A 22,695-nucleotide genomic window follows, 5' to 3' on the forward strand; every position below is an offset into this window, starting at 1 on the left:
TTGCATTTTCGCAACTTTGTTCAGAAAATTATAACTCAAAGCTAAAAATTATACATATCTTAATTTTCAATATGTCATATGTGAAAGTTATTTTCTTAGATTTAAAAAACGGAAGAAATTTAACAGCTATTGCTAACTTAGGATGACCAGACGTCCCGGATTATGCGGAACAGTCCCGGATTTGGATGGCTTGTCCCGAATTACTAAGCGTCCCGGAAAGTGTCCCGCATTGATTAATTTTTTAATCGAAACAGTTTCTAAGGATGAAATATAGGAAATTATGTTACATTGCATGAAAAAACCTACTGCTGGCACCACTCGTCAGCCGGTGCACACCCTCCCCAATCATGGCCACGGCCAGCCGGCACCTCGAACTTCTCATCTGACCAATGTCACTGGTGATTGTTCTCTTCATCTCCAGCTTTCGCTTCATTATCCCCCAGTATTTCAATACTGCACGAACCCGGGGACAATTTGCAATTTGTCCAATGTAGCATGCATACTGAAACTGCGGCAGGCTATCATGGGACTTAATGAAAGGCATAATCCGCTTAGTGAGGCACCTACCCCTGTGTATATCCGAATTTTAATCGGTCACAAAACAGTGGTTTTCACACGGATGCCAATGAAACAGATCCCTTGCTAAGTCATGACCTTTTATCACGAACCCATCCCTAAAATCAATCTAAAATCTGCTACGAACCCTACCGCGTTTGGCTGAAATCGGCCTTCTCTGAAGCTTATTCATCATCGAGTCAGACACATGTATCGCGTTTCGTCCAATGTTGCGAATCGAGCGAGAAGTCAACCCTGCCTACACACACGCGAAAGAGTATGAGCAACATAGCATTCAACGCTTACGCCCCACACGCAGGCATAAAAGAAACAGCCGCCGGTACTGTGTGCAGACATTCTGCTATCCACACACTCGCGCATGCACATACTCACATCATCTTTCTGCTAAGCTTACTCGCGAGTTAAATAACTCCTGAGGAATCAGCTGCCCGTGAGGCCTAGTGGCGCACTGGGATAACAATTTTGCATTACTTTTTCTTTTCTTCTTCATCTTTGCCGTTGATTCTACTGCTTTCGTCACCACCTGGCCGCGTATCCCGCGAGACCGGATTCTAGCCTTTTTTTATTGTTTGAGGCTTCTGTTGGGCTCCCCACTTTGCTCGGTAACACTTGTAGCCATTCCGAGACGGATTCGTCGTTCAGTACAGCGGTTAGTATTCAGTGTTTTCACCAAAGCATGCTGAGATCAGCCTTGACTTTCCGAATGACCCTCAACCGCAGTTGACGATCAAGAGTTCAATTCGAACGTCTGGCCTGCGCCTTGCGGACAGCCATGAGAGTTTCCTTGCAACCCTCAATTACTCACACCACTGCTCTTTTAGGATGCTGGAAGCTAGTTCCGCTAGCTCCCGAGTCGAGGCTGATGGATTCTGCAGATGACCGCACACAATTACTTTCATTTCTCCTCCTGCATGATGAATGTCTTGAAACCACGTTTCCTGCGAAACTGCGGAAAAAATATACCGAGCAGAACTGTTTACAAATAACACAAAGTTGCCAAAAGCTAGCATCCACGTGTAACCTTCGGTTACATAATATATATAAAATTAGCTCTGCCAATTTCTCATGCTTATTTCAATATGCTCATAATTCCCAATCCAAATTTCCTAAGTCCATCTCTGAGCAAGCTGTCGACTGTTTGACTGATAGCGCTCCAAACCTTCGGGTGGAGCGGTCACTCACACGGGAAAGCTGGTTCATATCTAAAACGACCTGAGTAAGCTGTCTACTGAGTGGGTGATATCCCTCCAAGTCTGTCGCATCGCGACCGGGACGGACAGGTCACTCACTTGGGAAATCCCTCTCGGGCATAACTAAACAGGTTTGAGAAAGCTGTCAACGAGGTGAGCGATATTCCTCCAAGTCTGTCGCATCGCGACTGGGACGGACGAGTCGCTCACGGCAGAAAGCTTTCTCACTAATCTGCAAGAGAAACGGTGATGCGATTGACTGAGTGAGTTATATCCCTCCACGTCTGGCGTCTCACGTCTGGGACGGAGGGGCAATTCGCTCGGGAAAGCCTTTTCTAATACAATCAGAAGATTCCTCTGCAAGTGTGATAACCCTCCACGTCCACGTTAGACGGAGGGATCCCCCCTTCAGGGTTGCTCACAGATACCACTGGGAATACAACCAAGGTATTCAAAACCTAGGGTATTATCCAATAAATAATTGTTGCCAGGACAAAAGATCGTTAAAAATTGGAAGTCTTTAAAAGATTCCAATTTTTAACTGACCGAAATTATAAAAGGGCTAGGCTCGATAAACAGCAGATCATTTGTTGTTTGGAAAACTTAGCGATCAGTGCGCGAGGATCGTACTTGTTTTAACTTAAAAACAGTTCATTTTGATAGATAAAATTAAGATTATGTCGTTTGTGGTGTGTAGAAAGGACAATACTAGGTAATTGTCAAGTCGTAAAAAAAGTGTATTGTGAATAATAAATAGTCTATTGTAAAACTTATATTCTAGTGCCAAATAATTATACAACAAAAATTGTTAAAATGAACAATCTACGAACACATAACAAAGAAACAGACGTGAATAAAAAGATTGTAAAACTACCAGTGAAAAGATACAAGAAAACAAAAGGTAAAAATAGTTATAAGCAAATTTTAAAATGTGTAACGGTAGATTAAGGCTGGTGTAGGAAAGTTAAGGCTGTGTGTAAAATGACTAATATCCTTCGAATAGGTCCTCGAGGGACCTTTTATTCTTGGACTTTATTCCACAGGCGCAGAAGAGCAGCGCATCTGTATCCCGGTGAAGCCTGCGTGCCAGTCAGCATTCGGCGCAGCGCGATAGAATCGTTCGTTTGCCATCGGTTCTATGGTAGAGACCGAGACCCAGTACTTTCCGGCTCCCGTAGTACGAACAGCGAAAGCCCCGATGTGGGTAGTTTAACCGCCGCCTGCAATTAAAACACCGGTGTAATCGGTAGCGTAGCTGTCGATTCTGCCATGACGGGAAGAACACAAGATCCCGTACTATCTAGTTACAGTGACCGAGGCCACTTGGATCGTCAAAAGTCGTCGTCGAGGATATGTAAAAACACCAGCCTTAGTTATGCGCAAGTAGAATAGTTTTAAGTGAATATTGTTGGGAGAAGGGAAATAAACCGTTAGTTAGATGTAAAATCCCGATTTTTAACCACAACGATATTACTCTACCATTTTATCTCCGCTTTGCTGTTAAATTTCGTGGTCGAACTTGAAAGGAGTTTTAGTCCTGGTCGTTCAGCTTTCGTTCGCCTGGTTACCTTCGTATAATCTCGATCCAGGAGTCTTGGCAACATTATTAGCTGTGCTATTACCAGGATTAGTGGTTTGTGTCCGGCGGTTTCTGTTTGCGACGGAAACACTCATTGTATTTGGCAAGCGCCGCGACACACACCCGTTTCTACTCGTTTTAATACCGGTTCCCTTCCCCATCCTTCCCGCTGAGCAGTTTTGAGGAGTATCACACGGCCACTGGGAGCGCCGCTATCGCCAAAATGAAGTGCCCAATTTCTAAAGGATCCCATCTTTACTACCGAACCGATTTAGCAAATAAAGCCATTTAATATTCATTCATTCATTAAAAAAAAATCTGGTCACTTTAAGCTAACTTCTTCTGGGCAAAAATAGTTCCGTCGAATTAGCGACGAAATGCATTTGGTCGTACTTTCTAAATTAGGTCCAATTGTTGTTCGTCGATGATCAAATCTACATAATTTAGTCAGTTTTGCACGTTGTATGGATAATGACTAAGAAAAATAATTTATTGCAGAACAATGTTTTGCATTTACAGTCAGTCCACAATCATGGGTCACACACAATTGTGGGCCATTTCAGCTTTAGCTGCTAATTTCCGTTTAAATATCACCTGATGATTGATCAAACTGTTAGTACTACTTATAAGTAACAATTTTATCAATCAATTGGTATATTATTCACGCATTAATTGGCAGAAAATGCTAAAATGACCCATAATTGTGTGTGACCTATGATTGTGGACTGACTGTAATTTATTTTACTAAATTTCAATAAGCAGCCAGCTATTAGAAGACAAATATAGGGTAAAGAACCGGTTTTAAGCAGTCTAAGCGGGTCACTGATTGTTTTACCTTATTACAATCGATGGGTTGACTAAGTGGGGGATCCAATACCAATCTTCTTGCTATCTTTAGTTCTTCAAGCTGTTACCATTGGAAGACACTATTGTTGAGCTAAACTTTTGATTTTTCGCTTTAAAAGTTGGAGCGGTGGAACTAATTTTGATCAGGCCGAACGTATTTTCACCCACAAGGTGCTTTTTTAAGCAATCTTGAAATCTGAATTTTTTTACGTACCCATAAAAAATCCCTCGAATTTTTCCCCCTATTCAGTAAGTTTGCGTTCCTATCCGCGACCTACTAATCGGCATTGATGCGTAATCGGCATAGCGTATCGGCATAGATGCATAAAATGCCATCTGTCTAAATTGTTTATCGGGGCATACACTCACCGCACCGTTTGGCAAACGGTATTCGTCGTCTCTTTTATTCTCTAGTGTTCTTATGGGAAACTGCGACTTTGACGTCTCACTCGCTGTTCATAAGGATGGTGGGAGAACAAAAGACGTAAACATAGCAGTACACACGGTCCGACTCAGAACAGTGTTGTCAAAGCAAATAACATTGAAACACATCGTTGCTTCATTAAATCACTGAGAAAATCTTCGAAAATTATTGAAAAAGCTGTCTTTTCTGTTGTTTTCAATAAAGAAAAATTAATTATGAACATACATTTCTCTTGAAAGTATTGAACCACGTTTTCACCATTGGAGGTTTCAGTTAATTTAAGGCCTATAATTCTTATTTCCAGAACCGAAACAGTGTCTTGGCAACACGATAGTTCATCAGTTATGCTGCAGCTGTTGCTACTGGTGAACAGGTTCCGTCAATTCAGGATTTATTTTCAGTTTTGTTATAAAATAATAAAACTTTCGGCTAGTGATAAAGCCTTAGATAATGGAAAAAAAGATAGTGAATAATATGGTATGTGACAATTGAGTGCTTGACTTTTAAAGTGGTTGTAATCAGTGCTGAAAAATGTGATGGATTCGTTAGTAGCGAGGTGGCGATTACCTTCAGCAGCTAAAAAATGAACGTTTTTGGACAACAATTCTTAATTTATCATATTTGTTGTCGGAAACCCAGTAAATTGTGTTTGTGTGAATCAAATGTATGGTTAAGTAATTTGTGAAGATGATCCTATCAAAAGATTTTGAAAATATGAATAAAAAAGTGCATTTTCGGCTCATTTATTTTCAACTGATTAAAATAGGTGACACTGCTTAACTCGTTCCTTACTCTAATTTGATACTCAAGAATAGGGGTGGCTGTTTGAAATCGAAAATCAATATTTCACGTCATTTTGAAATCCAACATCGCGAAAGACTATTCAAGATTTTTTTCAAGATATTATATGGACTTGCAAAATACTCAAAGTTTTGTTAAAATTATCAACCGCCATCTTGCATATCAAAATGGCGTCAAATATCCAATTTCGAACAAATGGTCAAATGGTCACAAATATCTAAAAGCATCCCCCGTTCCAAAGCATTAAATTAGAAATATTTTTTCACTCATGAGTAAATGCGCTGAACTTTTAGGTTCAGAGTTACAAAAGCGGCAGGTGTCGGATGATACCTTGCCGATATTCTTTAAATGATAGAGTGCAGGGCTGTGTCCTGTTCGGAGTTCCATGATTGTTCGTAGTTTACTACGAGTTAAATGGAGTTTGGATAGACAAACTGTTTAGCTTGTCTACAACCCTGTGTTTGATTGCAACGGGATACTATTTATAGCTTTTTCCATGTCAGTAATTCGCTTTTTACGGCGGATGTGGAAACGGTGCAGGGCCAACAAAAAAGTGATTTTATCATTGGTTTATTCTCAGACTTTTCATAACCCTTCCTGTATGCTGACTTCTATCTTCTATATTACTATTACCTTGATGAAACCTCTTTGACAGTGCAAAGGTTACCCTTATAATTAGTGTACGGGTAGAGGAACGAAATGATTTCGTAATGTAGTAACGTATTGAGTTTATTCTAACAAATTCCAGTAGATTCCATGGCTCTTTGGGGCGCCAAAAAAGGCCTGTTAAAAAGGGCTTGCGTTCTCAGTTGATTTGCATGCAGCAGCCATAGTGAAAATTATCAAACAACTTATGCTCGATGCTTTGTTCGTACTTCCAGCTCCACCCGTAGCAAAGAAGTTGAACATGATGAAGCACTTCGTATCCTCCGAATAAAGCAATCTAGCATTCGCAACAACTTTTCCCGCGAGAAAGACGAAAGTGCTGTACGGCAGCCTGGTTTCGGTTGCCCGACAGTGCTGCGCAGCCATGCAGCAGAAGCTAAAGGTGAAGACCGAGAGCAGTAAGGCGTCATCGTTCCGCGTCTTGGGCCGTGAGGTCAGAGAAACCGGCTAAACGGTGAAGAAGTACTTGGCCAAAATGGACATTTTCATGCGGAAGCGTCATTCGAGGCTGGTCGTGTCTGAGTAGCAGGTAATCGCCCAGAGAATGACTAAAGGTGCTGGCGAAAAGCATCTTTCCGGCGAAGCACGATGTCGGGGTCATAATGGGCGACGAAAACTATTTGTCGCTGGACGCAACGTCTGGCGAAGAATCGAGCGCTTTACGTTCCCTACCAAAAAAGTAAGTGATGACGTCGAGTATATCTCCGCCCCAAGTTACCAAGTTCTGTGGTTGACGATCAGAGAGAAGAGAATGCCCAAGCCACTGTTATTACGTTCAGGGTTGACGGTGAACGAGGAGATACGAAGATACATGAAGTACCTGTCGGAAATTGCCGCCTTCAATAAAAAATATCGCGCAAAGAATGTAGTCTTTTGGCCGGACCTGGCCTTGGCCCATCAAGCCAAGAGATCACTAAAGCAGATGAACTGGTTGAAGATAAGCAAAGCCGTAGGCTTAAACCGTCATTAGACATTACCCTTCTTTATCGACAGACTTCGCAGCCGGCTTTTAGAGTACAGGAAAATTACGGGGCCAGTGTAACGATCACACCGACTTTATCTAGCAAGCACCGCCTAGCCGCTGAAGGGCTGAAGATAAAGGTTGTAACGACGATCACCAACTCTTCTAACGTCCCCCAACTGCGATCAATAGTGAATTTTGGGGTGAAGCTAAAACGACGCAATTACCAAATAATTTTGTAGCCAAAACGGAGAAGGACCTGATCGCCACGAAAGAGTTGAATTATATGCCGACGTTTAAGTTTTGATCGGCCATAGCGAAGATTCCGGTGAACAGCTGTAAAGCCATCTGGCAGGGCGTCGAAGCATTTTTATAGAAGGTTTAATAAACGTAGAATTTAAAACATATTTGTTTCTTTGAATTATCTTTTGTAATTTTTTTCCATCGTTAAGTTCCATCTAAGTATTGGATAAGGGGCGAATACGAAACCGCCCAGTTAGCTTCGGGGTACGACGCTGGCCTAATAAGCCAGTCGTCGTAAGTTCGAATCTCGGCTGGTAGGAATTGTTATAGAGTCAGTAGGATCGTTGCACTAGCCCCGTAATTGTCCTGTACTCTAATAACCGGCTGCGAAGTCTGTCGATAAAGAAGAGTCAAGTTCTCAACAGGACGTTTATACCCATGGCTTTGCTTTGTTTTGCGAATACGAAAAAGTCATAAACCTGGAATGAGCACTGATTTAAGAAATGAGGGGGCGCCAAATTGGGTTTGCGCCAGGGGCGCCACAGTATCACGCTACGGCTCTGCAAACATTATTCAGTTTCAGACCGGTAGTCCTCTACTGTAACTTTATTTACGGAAAACCTCTTGCCGTGGTTGAATGGATAGTGTTGCGGACTACTTTGGCGCAGTACAAACGGAAAGCGAAGAGTAGCGCAGCCGTATGAATCACGAGCTGCATGCACTAATTCGGGAGATTCCTGTGGGGTTGAATACCCCTGATACAGAGTATCGTCTAGATCGTCTAGACGCTCAACGATTTGACTGCTGACCACAGTCAGTTGTCTGCAGTTGGTTAACAAGTAAGACTTGGGCGATTCTTTGTGGCTGTAAAATAGACTTCGCACAATTCCCATCGCACATCTGGTGAAAGTTGAGAGATTATGGTGGGCTGGCAACGTCGCATCGATGCCGGACGACTTGCATTGCAGTGAACGCTGTTCTCTTCAAGAACAGCGGCATGCACCAAGAACAGAAGGGTCAAACGTGCTGGATGGCACGAATAGGTTGAAACCGACTTGCGTGAGTCGAGACGCTCAACGAAATGGCGACGAGTAGCTCAGGACCACGTACAGTGGAGAGAAATTCTAAATACAGTACGAGCCATCCCGGTTCTATGCTACTAGAAGTAAGTAAGTAAGTATCGGAATTAGATTTCTTTCCATGTAAAGTGTATCGGCGCCACATGCCATACATCACCAAATTATCCATGTTTCACGCTCGAAATTGAGGTAATTTTATAATCAGTTATCTTGGTGATGACTGCTGGTCGTCTCTAAGTTTTAATGCCATTGTACTTGTGTACTTGGTAGGATAATTTAAAACATCGATATTGTGTAAATATTCCTCAAATAATTCGAGCCTTCCTGACGCTTTATTCAATTGGTTTCGTCGGAAACAGTTAACTTTTTTGAATGCAGACTTAATTAATTGTGAAATTTATGTTTCAGGCAAACTGCCTTAAATATATCTAATTCAGACTAATGAGACTAATATCGCCACTTACCGCCCGCACAGCTTCGTAGCTCAGCTGCTGGAAACGCTCACTTTCCCGACTCGCTAGCAAACTATCCCACTGAATTCGTCGTTCGTAGATCTTATCGACCCGCATCGACAGCATTAGTGACACGATCCGTCGGCAGGGTTCGCGATGCTTTCGTCGCGCAAACCCGGGCCGACAGTGACAACTGGAAACGCCGTTCTCGGTTTTGCAGCGTTCATTCTGCGCCTGATCGCAGGTCGTGTCGTCACCCACGATACAGGTATCAATGCGAACCGGTGGCAGCGGGTACTTGGGTCGATGGTGCACCGGACGGTGCGGTGGCGATTGCTGGGACGGTGCCGGTGAATGGGGCGATGCAAGGTCCGCCGGCGATTGGGAAGCCGGTGGTTCCGTTTCGGCTACTGCGTAGCCGGTTCCGGTTATTCCGAGGCTGAGTGTTTTCGTCGGATGAATCTGTTCGCTACTGGTGAGCGTTGGCGGTGCCGTTTTTGAATCACCGAATAGATCTATATAGGATCGTTTGCCGTCGATCGAAACGAATCCTTCGTTTCCACTTGCCGTCAGGATGATGCTTGCCTCCTGCTGTTGGTCGTTATTATTGTTGTTGTTGTTATTGTTTTGTGGTCGGTTGTAGTAAGGATTTGGCAGTTTAACTGTTTGCTTCGAACCGGAACCAGCCGGACCTTGGATAGCGGATAGCGTTACGTCGAATATTTCTCCGTAGTTTGGCAGTTGCACTCCGGTGGACGAGTGAATCTCAGGCTTTGAGACGTATAGGTTTTGCGTGCGCATTGGATGGTTACCACCGGGTTTGAAGTCAGGATCGTCGAGAACGATACCCGGACGTGGATGGAATCGGTAGTCTGTGGTCGTTGAATGGGAAGTAGTTGTTGTTGTTATAGTTGGTGTCGTTGTTGGTGACGGCGTCGGAGTGGCAGAGCTACTCGTTGTTTCTTCACTGCTGGGATGAATGTCTGCAATGGTGGATGAAGCTGTTGATGAACTCGCGGTAGTGCTAGTTGAGATCGTTGTCGATAATATCGATTGCGTTGGAGTGATGGACTCCTTGGATAGGGTTGAAGTTTCTTCGCTGGTCGACGGTTCAAGCAAGTAGCTTTCGGTCGTTTCTTTCCCTGAAGGAAGATATTCGATCGAGTTTATCTCGTAGACGCTTGGCACTTCGGTTTGGAATGGAATCGGAGAGGTTGGCGATGGATTGATTTCGGTATTCGAACTGGTCGCCGTTTCAATTGTGTAACGAACTTCCGAAATTGTTGTAGTTTTGGTGTTGTGTTTATCGATTTTCTTTGCCGGTTTTTTTAATGGACTTTCTTCAACCTCGACGATCGCATCGGTAGTTGTTTCGTGAATTTCTTCGGTGGTCGTTGTGGTCGCCGGTGTTTTCGGTCCTGAATCGACATCTTCTCCGAGAAGGAATTTCTCAGTCGTTTCACTTATCGAGTTGCTTTCACTGGGCGCAACTGTTACCGGGCTATACTCCATGTCCGGTTTGCCGTAGTCCACTTGGGTAGGGTAAGGTTTGTAGGGTGGCATTGGCCTACGATTGGGTGAGATCGGGGGTCTAGGCTTCGGTCTTTGCCACGGGGGCCTATTCTGGGATACGAATCCGGGCCGGTAGGTTTGCTGCATGGATGGAACGATCTGTTCCGGGAGTGGCACTCCCGTAAGGAACGGTCTAACCGGGCCTTCCGGTCGTTCGAAGTTGTACGGTGGCCTCGAAGAGGTCGGTGGTACGTTCAGGTCAATTTCATATTCGTTTGGAACGGGTTGAGCTTCGGATATTCTTGGAGGGCCTCGGTTGTTGATCCTCGTAGCCGAATGTCTCCTAGTGGGCTGAGTATTGGCATGTACATTCACATTCCCATTCAGCAGTTTCACTATTCCCGTTATAATATCCTGAATATCCGGGTTTGAGTTTTGTCGACCGTTGATATTATTGGCAACGATGAATGGCGGGGCTTTCGGCGATTTTCCGGTAAGATTCATCGCTACGTTCTTGTTGAATTGGAACGAATCATCCAACAGATCCTTCCCGCTTCGCTGCCTCGTCTGTGCAGGCAACGATGACGACGGCGACGACTTAACGTCCTGATCGACTTGATTGTTTTCAAATATTAGAAAGTCTTTGCTTCTCGTAACGCCACCGACGTCGTTCAGTATCGGCATGGCCGATCTTTTCGATTTGCTGGCGATGGCTTCGCTGCAGTCTTCTGAGTTACAACCAGTCACGTAGCTAAGCTGCGCCGCCACTAGCAGCCCTATCAGACCGCAAAGGTACGCCCGCTGAAAGAGCATCGCTAAACTAATTCGTGCGGATGACATTTTTGTGCTGCAAATTTTCTCCGCTTTGCAGGTTTTACTAATTTTTATTGTTATTTCTATCGGGGAACCGATTTCGCTTTCAATCAATTTTCCCTCTCGTTTCCGATTTATTGTTCGCTGACGATTCTTTTGTGAGACAATTTCATGCTGAAATCGAGGTTTCCTTCCTTCCGCGAGTTTTCGTTGATTTATATAGTTATTATTATACAATTTTTTTTGGTTTAATGGCAATCTTTTTGCTTCGTTCGTTCGTTGGTTGGCCGGCTACAGCCACAATCGGGATGCGAACGATGACGGTGCAAACACTGAGCAGACAGTACAGCAACTACTGCTGACGGTAGCTTCTTCGATGGCGATAATCGGTGCACTCGAATTGATGTTTCGTCGTCTTTCGCCGCGTTGTCCAATAATCATCTTCCGAGGACTTCATTGGAACGAATTGTCGAGGTACTGCTCGGTAAGTGAATGTGGTCGGAGCGAGGGTGTCACTGAAATGGGAAAGGCAAAAAAACTCGTTAATCGAAAGAAATTGAAAGCGAGGTGATTGAAAATGATGATTTAAAAAAGCGAAAACGCCCGCTTGCGACTGTCTGCTTTAGTTTACTATTTGCAATACTGGTTTTCCTTAAATTTTAAACCAATTTACATACAAGATAAAATTTGTTGTCAATAAATTCTAATGTATATTCCAACATTTAAAATTAGAATCAATCAACTATGTACTCGTATTCATCTTCAGGTTCGTCTTTTGTGAACTCCAAGTCGCTCATTGAAATCGTACTTTATTGCTGGTGAAATTTTCAAAGCTCGATTTATTTGGACGATTTTCTATGGTTAATTTAGGTTTGTTTCACCTAATGCTGTACATTAAACAAAACATCCGGTCGTCGTTTATTGATTAGAAAAAGGTTACGACAGTGATAAAAATCAATCTTACAGTACAACAGTTCAGAAATATTTCAGCAAAATTTCAAGTTATTTTGAGGAAAACTAGACTTAGACTATCACATTACACTTATTTAAGTGCAAAATAGACTCCTTGGGCACATTTTTCTCAAAACTATCATGTTTAAAATTGATAAACAATGTCTCACAAAATGTCGGTATTGTCCGGAGAATGATCGGAAAAGCGCGTGAGACTTCGATGTTATCACAATGCAATATAGAACGCACCAACGATATCTCACCTGCTAGCCTAACACTAAATCTATATACTAGCGTCATCAATGGTACATACCAGGCTATCTAGTTTTGTTGGGAAACTATGTTCGAGTATAATTTGTCATAACTCATAACTCATTCTTATTCTTATTCGTATTAATACCGTCACAGCCACAATAAAGGATTCCGGGAAATAATTTCAATTATTTCTAAGCAAAGATATAATCCGAATTATTTTCTCGTCAGTATTTGTAATGGCCTACCCAAGAAACATTTATGCGCTGAATAAACATTTTAGCAGCCACAATTATTCAGCCATAGCTGAATATCCAACGAATAAAATTTATATAAACAACTGCACAATACTTATTCAGCCGAAATTGGAGAACTTATATAACCTGTTTTATTCGAGGCGGAAAAACACTTGTTAAGCAGTTATATCGCCTCTGTGCGCCTTGTTTCCAGCTTTGCGCGAATTGGTTATTTAAAAACGCGCAAAAGCCTCTATTAAGCTTCAAAGCAGCTATTAGCAAGCCCGAAGCTTGACTTAGATGTTTAGGAGCTGAAAAAAGGTTTTTATTTTTAATACTAAACCGTAGTTCAGCCACAAGTTAAATAAATTCAGCTAAAAAAAGTTTGATCAGCCTGGAATTGTTACTTGGGGAGCTGCTTTTAAAGCTGAAATGGAGCTTAATAGAGCCTTTTAGGTGTTTTTAAATAACCAATTTGCGCAATTCTGTCAATTCTATTTTTAGAACGAGAAATAGTTTTGCAATACTTTTTCAGTCGCTTAATCAACGTCTAATCAACCTTTAAGCAGCCAAAAAATGATCTATTTTTAAATTTAAAAAAGAATAGAACGCGTCCTATTTATTTTGCTTTGGCGTCGTATGCTATGTTTTAAGTTTTGAATAACTTGAATTCGTATATACAAGCTAATTAAAATTGCATGCCGTCATCTTTCGGGAATTGAACCGCCATCTTCTGATCCATAAGCACTCATCGTATGATCCGCCTCATCTGCATCTTCAGAACAGACAGTAAAAATATCTTTACACTTGAAGCAGTCGATAATGACGATAACTGACATAAATTTTTGCTGCCAGTCGAATTGCGAAACTCTATGATCTGACAGTATATGTGCTGTGAACCGAATGAAAGCTTAGTATTAGTTTGTAAAGGCACTTTAACATCCTTAACCAGCTTTAAAGTAGTTTGAAAGCTGTGAGCATAATGAAAGCGTCTACTGGTTTATAAAGCCACTATAACACCTTTAAGCAACCGTAAACCGGTTCTTTGTTTATGACTGTTTAGAAGCGGATTCTTTAGCAGAAAAATCCGCTATTAAGCTTGTTTACCAGCTTTGGAGGAAAGCTGGTTTGGAAAAACTTAAAGTAGCTTAAACATCGCTTGGTCAAACACCATTTGAGTGCTTACTTTATGCAGCTTGGATCGCCTTAAACCAACTCGTAAACAGCAATTGCTCTTGCTGTTGCCGAAAGATGACGACATGCATTTTTAATTAGGTTGCATATACGAATTCAAGATATTCGAAATTTAAAATATAGCTTATGACACCAAAGCAAAATAAATATCACGCGTTCCATTTTTGAAATTTAAAAATAGATTATTTTTTGGCTGCATAAATGTTGATGAGACGTTGATTAAGCGACTGAAAGAGCATTGCAAAACTATTTCTCGTTCTAAAAATAGAATTGACAGCATTGCGCAAATTGGTTACCGTCATCCGGGGATACTTGCAACACCGGGGTTACTTGCAACACTTTGGCGCATCGCGCTTTTGACAGCTCTAACGCGTTTGTTTGTTAACATAACCATTTGTAACAAATGCCATTTTAAAGAAGGGTCGTTTACCTATTGTTTAGTTAAGCTTAATCCATTACATCATTGATTTGCTTGTTTTTATACGATTGGAAAGTAATATCACTTTCAAAGTAGGAAAAATGGATGTGCAAAGTTGCGTCAGTTCATTGACATGGAATTATTTTTTATTGTTCGGTTCCTGTACACAATAAGTGCATCATATAAGCTAACAAATAGCAACTTTGAGCTTTGTTTATATTTTGAACTTGGAGAAGAAACGATGAATTCGTGTTGTTACTTCCAATATGGCGCGGCTTGCAGCACTTGTAAAAATGAAAATTATCGTAATAGACAGTACGTACAAAGTAAGTTTGCATCTGTACGATGTTATTTTGTCTACCACCATCTCCAGAAAAATTAAAATTGTGAAAAATTCTACGTGCCTTGAAACGGCAATTTGGAGTTCGCCGACATGCTGCATTTTCACCGAATATCTTTCAAAAAGCGATAGACGAAATTGGGAAACAAAAAACGCCTCCAGTATCTCTTGTTTTACCACAAATACTTTCAGAATATCTCAAAATAGTCATTCGCGGTTTGAAATCAGATATAAAATCATAAGAAACGCAAAATCAGAAAAGTGTTGCAAGTAACCCCGTTTACTGGGTAACTTGCAACACCCCTATTTTCGGTTCATTCTACAGATTCATTTAGTTTATATTTTTCTCATAATCATAAATCAAAAGTACTCACCACTATACAAGTTTTGGCTACTTACACTTGGACCTAAACGGTATACTTCGAAAGTTATACTAAGTCAAAGTTCAAAAGTGTTGCAAGTATCCCCGGATGACGGTACTTAAAAACACGCAAAAGGCTCTATTAAGCTCCAGTGCAGCTTTAAAAGCAGCTCCCTAAGTAACAATTCCAGGCTGATCAAACGCTTTTATAGCTGAATTTATTCTACCATAGTTCAGGTGTTGTTTTAGAAATGAAAACCTTTTTTCAGCCCTTACACATGTAAATTTGGTGATTTTATCAAGCTTCGGGCTTGCTAATAGGTGCTTTCGAAGCTGCAATGGAGCTTAATAGAGGTTTTTGCGTGTTTTTAAATAACCCATTTACGCAAAGTTGGAAACAAGGCGCTCAGAGGTTATATAAAGGGCGATATAATTGCTTAACAAGTGTTCTTTCTACCTCAAGCGAAATAGGTTATATAAGTTCTCCAATTTCGGCTGAATAAGTATTGTAGAATTGTTTACATAAATTTTATTCGATGCAATTCAGCTATGGCTGAATAATAATGGATGCTAAAATATTAGCAAATCAGCTAAAGCTTAGTTAAATCAGCTGTGACCAAATCAGTAGCATTTTAATTCAGCTTCGGTGTTTGTTGGGTAACTCATTCAACAAAAAACTCATTTCGCTTGACTGAATCATACGTTACTTTGAGCTCTAAAGACTACACTACACTAAAAATGGTCGAAAAACTTCATTTTAAATTGGGTTTTCTTCAAACTTTCAAAGAATAAACTATAACATTATGGTTAAGCTTTGCGCAATGGCGGAACCGACTTCTTTGGATACTTTTACCAATCTTCTGATATCTGTTTTCATGTTTTTATAATTGTCACATATGTACCAATCTACCACCGGTCACGTGCTTTGGCAGTATGCCAATTCCGGCCAAAACTGCGTTTCTACTCCGTGAGATTGCAGCATGAGCAGCAGACATTTCTGGAAATACTCGTCCCTGTAGGTTTTCCCGTTGCTGATACGCGTCGTGCTGTACGGCTGGTCAATTTTGCTTCAACCAAAGGCCTGCTAAACCAAAAACTTTTTGGAGAATTTGTCCACTTTCTTCTACTTTACCTTCAAAGCAACGGCCAACCGTAATGTGGAAACGTAAAACTCTTGCTTCGAAAACTGCTTTGTTTTCGCTTTAATGTGAGTCTCGTCGTCCATGAGGTGAGACGCTGGTCTAATAAGTTAGTCATCTTATGTACGAATCTCAACTGGGAGAAGCTTTAAGAGTCAATAGGATCGTAGCACTAGCTCCGCAGTTGCCCTTTACTCCAACAGCTCTGGCTAGGAAGTCTGTAGAATAAAAACTGAAGGTCAAGCTTCGAAGCAGAACGCAGCACCTAGGCTTTGCTTTGTTATTCGTTTGTTATTTGTTTGTCGTTCCGGTTCGGTACCTTTCGGAGCTTGAAGACGTGGCGGCCGGCATGTTTCATCGTTTTTTGGATAAACCAGGTGGGAACATCGAAAGTTTCGACTGACTCTTGAACAACCTCTATATCTTCCTGGCCGTCCCTGGTCTCTGATTTTTGGCTGCTGCCCGATCGCCACCGCTGGGTCGCTTTAAATGACTTTATCACACCGTCGAATGATGGATTCCCAGTAGGCTTTGATTTTGGTTATTCCAATCATTAAAAAAACTGAGAAATCTGCAAATCTGCTAATACGCTTACTGACAGCCTAAATAGCAAGACAAGGATCAGCTCAGCAGTTTATTGGCGCTGAACCGTTTTTGGGCATGGCATGGGCATGGCAGATAATGCACGAGTACGGTTTTTCGGACAAACTGACGCAGCTGATCAAAGCTACTCTGGAGTGAGCGATGTGCTACGTGCGCGATTCGGTGACACTCTCGAGTCCTTTAGAATCGCGCAGAGAGTTGCGGCAAAGGGATGGGCTGTATGTTATTCAATATCGCTATTGAAGGCGTGATCCGGCGAGCGGGCACCGAAACGAGAGGAACGATCTTCAGCAAGAGTAGCTAACTCCTAGCCTTCGCAGATGACCCCGACATCATTACTAGCAACCTTGGGACGGCAGAGGCAATCTACACCAGACTAAAAACAGAGGCTAGGAGGATAGGGTTACAAATCAATACGTCAAAAACCAAATATATAGTAGGAAGAGACGATGTACAAAACGTTAATCAGACAGGCAGTCCTCTATGGCCTTGAGACAGTAACCTTGCTTACGGAAGACATACATGCACTTGCCATATTTGAACGGAACAAACGGAAAGCGGAAAGTGGCGTGTATTGAAATCCGTTCTCTTCAAAAACTCCCAGGAATAGAGGGACCCAACGTGCTAGATGGCTCGACCAGGTTGAAGCTGACTTGCGTGTATCGAGACGTGCAACGAATTGGAGACGATAACCCAGGACCGAGTTCAATGGAGAGGAATTCTTGATACGGCAAGAGCCACCCCGGCGCACTATGGGCCAGAAATTGAAATTTCGGGACAAAAATATTTGCGGTTAAACGGCGTGTCTCAGCTCAATGTAGTCTTCGGCAACTTTTTGAATGAAAAAATGGTGCATCTTTTGAAGGGATCGTCCAATATTTACGTGCTACTTTAACAACAATTTAAGTAATACCGTTTTGAGTAAATTTTTTTTCACCTTTTTGGTTTCAGAATATTAAAGATAAACCAATTTCAAGTATTTTTTCTGAAGATATCAAACTTCTACCTTTTACCCATTTTCAGCAATAGACCTTTGTTTATAAACGACCCCTCCAATCGCATTTCTTCTTGCAACATGTTTATTTCAACAGACAGCTCAACGTGATGTTCTAGACAACATTTTGCATATTAAAGAGGAATATTTTTGCTGGAGACTGTTTCGTTTTTTCTGCATTAATTAATAAGATATAATTATTTTTACGCCAAAAACCGTTTGATGAAAAATGTGTATTTTTTCAAGGGTGGTGTCTTCGGAGAAGTAAAATAATAAAATAAAGCGCATCTTCCTGCACTATTAGGGTGACCATGAATTCACCTATTAGGGTGATACAAACTTTTGTTTTCTTAAATAATTTAAAAAAAAGTTTTTTTCTCCAAAAGTTGCAGAAAATACTAAAATAAGCAACTTTGCTGAATAAAGTAACTATCTATCTCTTACCGGTTACGAAATATAATGATGTGTTAAAAAAGAGCATTTGAAAATCAATTATACTCAATAACTTTGCACACGATTATTTTATTGCTTACGAATGTTCTACAAAGTTATTAAGCATGTTGAAATACATATTTTCTGTGAAGATTGTTTGACGCTAGGACGCATATTTATTAAGTTATAAAATGTATGAACAAAAATTCGTACTATTCCCAGGTACTCCCAGCCATGGTATACCCAGGTATTCTCTGAAATACACATTTGGGCAGATAGCTTTAATAATTCCCTACAAATTGGTATGCAAACCAATTGCAGATACTTGCAGATGGCTAAGATATTCGGATTTTTCATCAGACGGTTTTTAACCTAAAATCAGTTATATCTTATTAATTAATGCATATAAAGCAAAACAGTCTTCGGCAAAAATATTGCTCTTTTATGTGCAAAATATTTTCTAGAACATCACATTGAGCTGTCTGTTGAAATAAACATGTTACAAGAAGAAATGTGATTTGAAGGGTCGTTTATAAACAAAGGTCTATTGCTGAAAATGGGTAAAAGGTAGAAGTTTGAAATCTTCACAAAAATTACTTGAAATTGGTTTATCTTTAATATTTTGAAACCAAAAAGGTAAAAAAAAGTTTACTCAAAAAGTTATTTCTTAAATTGTTGTTCAAGTAACGCATGAATATTGGACGACCCTTTCAAAATATGCATCAATTTTTTATTCAAAAAGTTGCCGAAGACCACATTGAGCTGAGACATGCTGTTTAACCGCAAATATTTTTGTCCCGAAATTTCAATTTCTGGCCCATAGTGCGGCGCTTGGCTGCTAAAAGTAAAGTAAGTGCGTTTTTAGGCACCTCCATATCTGACGTAAAAGGTAATGACTGAACTACGCACAAACACGGGGCTACTCACCGGACATTGTCCCTCTAATTACTTAAAGAGAATCGGCAAGCTCTTAACTGACATTTGCCGCTTTTGCAACTCAGAACTAGAAAGTTCAGCGCATTTGCGCATTCTGATCCTGTGGAGCTCTTGCGTCTTCCAGGTACAACTTCTGCGCCGAAGAAGGAGTGAGAGAGAAGAGCGAAGTAAATTTTATTTTAGTTGTGCAGTAAATCGCTGCGCTCTGCTCGTCATTCTTCCAGGTCAGAAAAGAAAACCGGATGGCTGATGTCCCCTCCGGAGACTAGTAAAACTTTGTAGATGCCAGTAAAAGCAAAGTAGACGGAAATCGGCAGAGAGCTTAATTCTTTGAGTACTCAATCAGCAAGGTATGAAACGGCAAATGGATTTTTTTCCACTTCCTGGAAAACCAAATTCAGTCGGCTTGAACAATCCTGAAGGAATTTTGCACTATTGGACTTTTGGCCGGACCTGGTCTCGATCCATAATGCCCAGGGATCACTGGGGGAGATAGATCGCCAACCCTCCCAACGTTCCATAGTCGTGAACAAAACGGAGAAGCAGACGGCTGCCAACCAGGGCCATGAAATAGATGAAGAACGTCCTGACATCCGTCTTTTCATTGGCCATGTTTAAGGTTCCGACCAAGCGGTGCAAGGTCGCTCGGGAGGGCGTCGAAGCACTTTTTTGGAATGCTTAATAAACGTATAGGAAAGTTTGTTACACTGAATTATCAGTTTACAGTAATACAGTTTTAGTAGCTCGTACTATATATGTTCAAGCATTGTAAAATTTCTTATTGTAACAGCTAACTTTTCACAGTATTGTGAGTTTGAATTCAGTGTCTAAATTACAAAAAAGGTTTTTGAGATGCAATCATAAATTTTGGAAATGTATTAACGACAAGGTCGTCAAAGTCCATTTATCGCAGTTAGTATGGCACCGAACATCACTCTTCCCTTCCCTTCTTCAGTGTACCAACATACTCCCATAGACTCGGGAAACCATCACAAAAAAATCACATTAGTTCAACTAACCTGCTAGCCGTAACAAGATCTTGCAACTCAAAGCACTAAACATTATATTCTATAGGTTCTATTACTTTTTGGGGCATAAATTACAGTAAATACGGAGATTTTTGCCCAAATAAAATTCATCAATATATTTTCACTTTTTCGCCGTCGATTTTTCATTAATGTTTTTCGGCCGTTCCATTCGTCACATCACTCGCGAAACTTAACTTGAGGTGAGGCGCAGAAAACTTTAATTTACCAACCGAACAGTTAGTTAGTGAGATATTATAATGATTTTGCCCAAACTGTTCACTTGAATTGATAGGAAAAATTTCACTTCGTTTCGTTTGCAATTCCGAATCCACGACTGTCGTTGTTAATACGTTTCCAAGGAAACGGATGCATATATAGAGTGATGCCAACGTAAACATTTGACAATGAAATTGACCAATTATTTTCGCTATTAAATTAAGGGTCGTAGTGCGTCGATAATATACTTACAAAATTCGCTGATAATAAAATTCACCGTAAACACCATTTTATATGATAGAATTACTGTCGGATCTAGTTCAACAGCAAAAATAGATACGCGATTCTACGTTTCATAATTGTTCATAACAGATTATTACCTACTACTAGCAACTGAGCATAAACAAAACGATAGTGGCAACAAGAACTGAAATCAGTAAAAAAGCAAGTGGTCTCTGACGACCTTCACCTTAAGAGGGAACCGTACTCTGGAAAATAGGAAAAATCGAATTTTTTTTTATCCCAATATTTCAATTTTTTAGAAGCTGCCAAATGGCAATTTGTGATGGAAAAACAGCGAAACCCTGGTGGAATTTCGTATACTACACTATTCTGCTGCAAACTAATTTTTTTGCGCATCCTCATTTCGGAAACACTACTTTAGAAGACGATTCGCTAGTATGTAAATAAATGAGCAGTTACACTGTACCATATTATCGGTCATTTAGATCTGGTAGGCTCACTCAAAGGCAATGTAGGTCAAGGTATCCGCAACGCATATCATCAAAATCATAGATACACTCCGTTTCGCTATGATGAGTCATATTCATGTATCAAAATAAAGTATTTCCCATGACGAATCTTCCCCAAAACAGAATTCAAACCAAACGGCACTCGTAGGCTGCCGAAAAAACGTTATAGCGCTGTTCATAATTACCATGATTGGTAGTACGCTTCCCATTCTGAAAAGCGTTACGCAATTTTTATTCCCTCTTCCGAGCTTCGTAGCTCGGGTTGGAATCATTCACGTTGAGCACACACTTGTTGCACCATGTCAGCATTTATTTATTGATATACAAAATAGAAATGAAATGTAAATTGAAAATCAAAAGAAATGGCATCCGATCGCACTGCATTCCGTTCATCATCAATGCATCGAAGCCATTTGCAAGCTATCATTCTGCCGGTAAAACGGTAAACCATTTGTGAAGAACCTTGGACCAAGGTAGCATACGGTCGACGAGCAGTTGGAAATTCCTTCCCCTCAACCCACCTAATGGACCACCAAACCTCCCACGAATGTGGGCCAAATCAACCGATCTGTTGATCATAGCAAAATAGGAAATGTGTTGCTATTTTCGCTTCTTTTTAAGTTACGGCATTTCTGAATCTTTGTTGCCTTCAAAAAGTCAGTATTACAGGTGCACGGATTTCGTTACATCTAACAAAGAATTATATGTACATACATTATTATTATTCATCCATGCTATAACCCGTGGTCGAGTATCCATAATACACCGGAAAACTTTACCGTCGTCGATTGTTACCAGATCACTACTCCCATATTGAAGATTCAACATTTGAATATTCGAAACAATAAAGTGGCAAACGGTTCATTGTTAGATAATCAAATGCATCGGATAAGTGCACTCATTGCGGATGCCAAAAGAATTCGAACGTGATTGCTTTTGATAACTTATGTCAAACGCCATGAGGACGCATGATTAGGAAACTTCTTCAGCTGACGTAAAGCTTTTGTCGTTGGTAACAAAAAATAAAAGAGATGAACAACTCACCCAGTCAACCAAATCTACCGTCCGGATAACGAAAGTCCTTGAGCTTAATTGCATCACAATCTTGCATTCGATCCAGCTGAGTAAATTTGAACGATCAATTTGCCTGTTGCGCCGTAATATCTTACATCCGATCGTAAAGAAACTATTTACCCTGTGCGATCGATGGGTTGGTTGGTGTGTGCCAAGCCGCCAACCTAACCTACCGCATTGGTAAGGAAGGAACTACACGGTGAAAATGTGAAGCAACTGAAGCCGCCGGCCAAGGCAGTGATGCAGGCAATGATGAATAACGATCTTCGCGTTCATCAATGAGCGGGCGGGCAGAGTGGAAAAAAAGGAAAGAGAAAAACTTTCTACTAATCTGTCAGTGTACGAACCGAGCGAGCGGCGCGGCTCGGCGGTGTGCGATAATTCAAAAAGTCGCGGCTAGACGGGCTCATTTGTGTACGTGTAAAGATGCGGTATATCTTTTCGAATTAGTTCCACCATATTAAGCAGTTGGTAAGGTGTTCGTAGACAAATGTATGTACACTCACTTACTCACTCACTGACTCATATTGTTCATTCATGTGGTAAGAGTGAAAAGACCTCTGCATTATTTTAAATTCATCTAAATAATTACGACCGCAGCGGAGACCTTCGAATATTGTGAAGCGT

At 41.0% G+C, this 22,695-nt stretch overlaps 1 protein-coding gene across 2 annotated transcripts in view; it reads right to left on the reverse strand.

Annotated features, from left to right (window-relative positions):
- Positions 1 to 22,695, reverse strand: part of LOC128738238 (uncharacterized) — a 55,766-nt gene that overhangs the window by 2,997 nt on the left and 30,074 nt on the right. For both annotated transcript variants that reach the window (XM_053833230.1, XM_053833229.1), the window contains exon 2: positions 8,830 to 11,657. In XM_053833230.1, coding sequence (XP_053689205.1) covers positions 8,830 to 11,169 — 2,340 coding nt within the window. In that variant the 5' untranslated portion in view covers positions 11,170 to 11,657. The remainder of the gene's footprint in view (positions 1 to 8,829; positions 11,658 to 22,695) is intronic.

The sequence above is a fragment of the Sabethes cyaneus genome, chromosome 2, assembly GCF_943734655.1.
Source record: "Sabethes cyaneus chromosome 2, idSabCyanKW18_F2, whole genome shotgun sequence".
Classification (NCBI taxonomy): Eukaryota; Metazoa; Arthropoda; class Insecta; order Diptera; family Culicidae; genus Sabethes; species Sabethes cyaneus.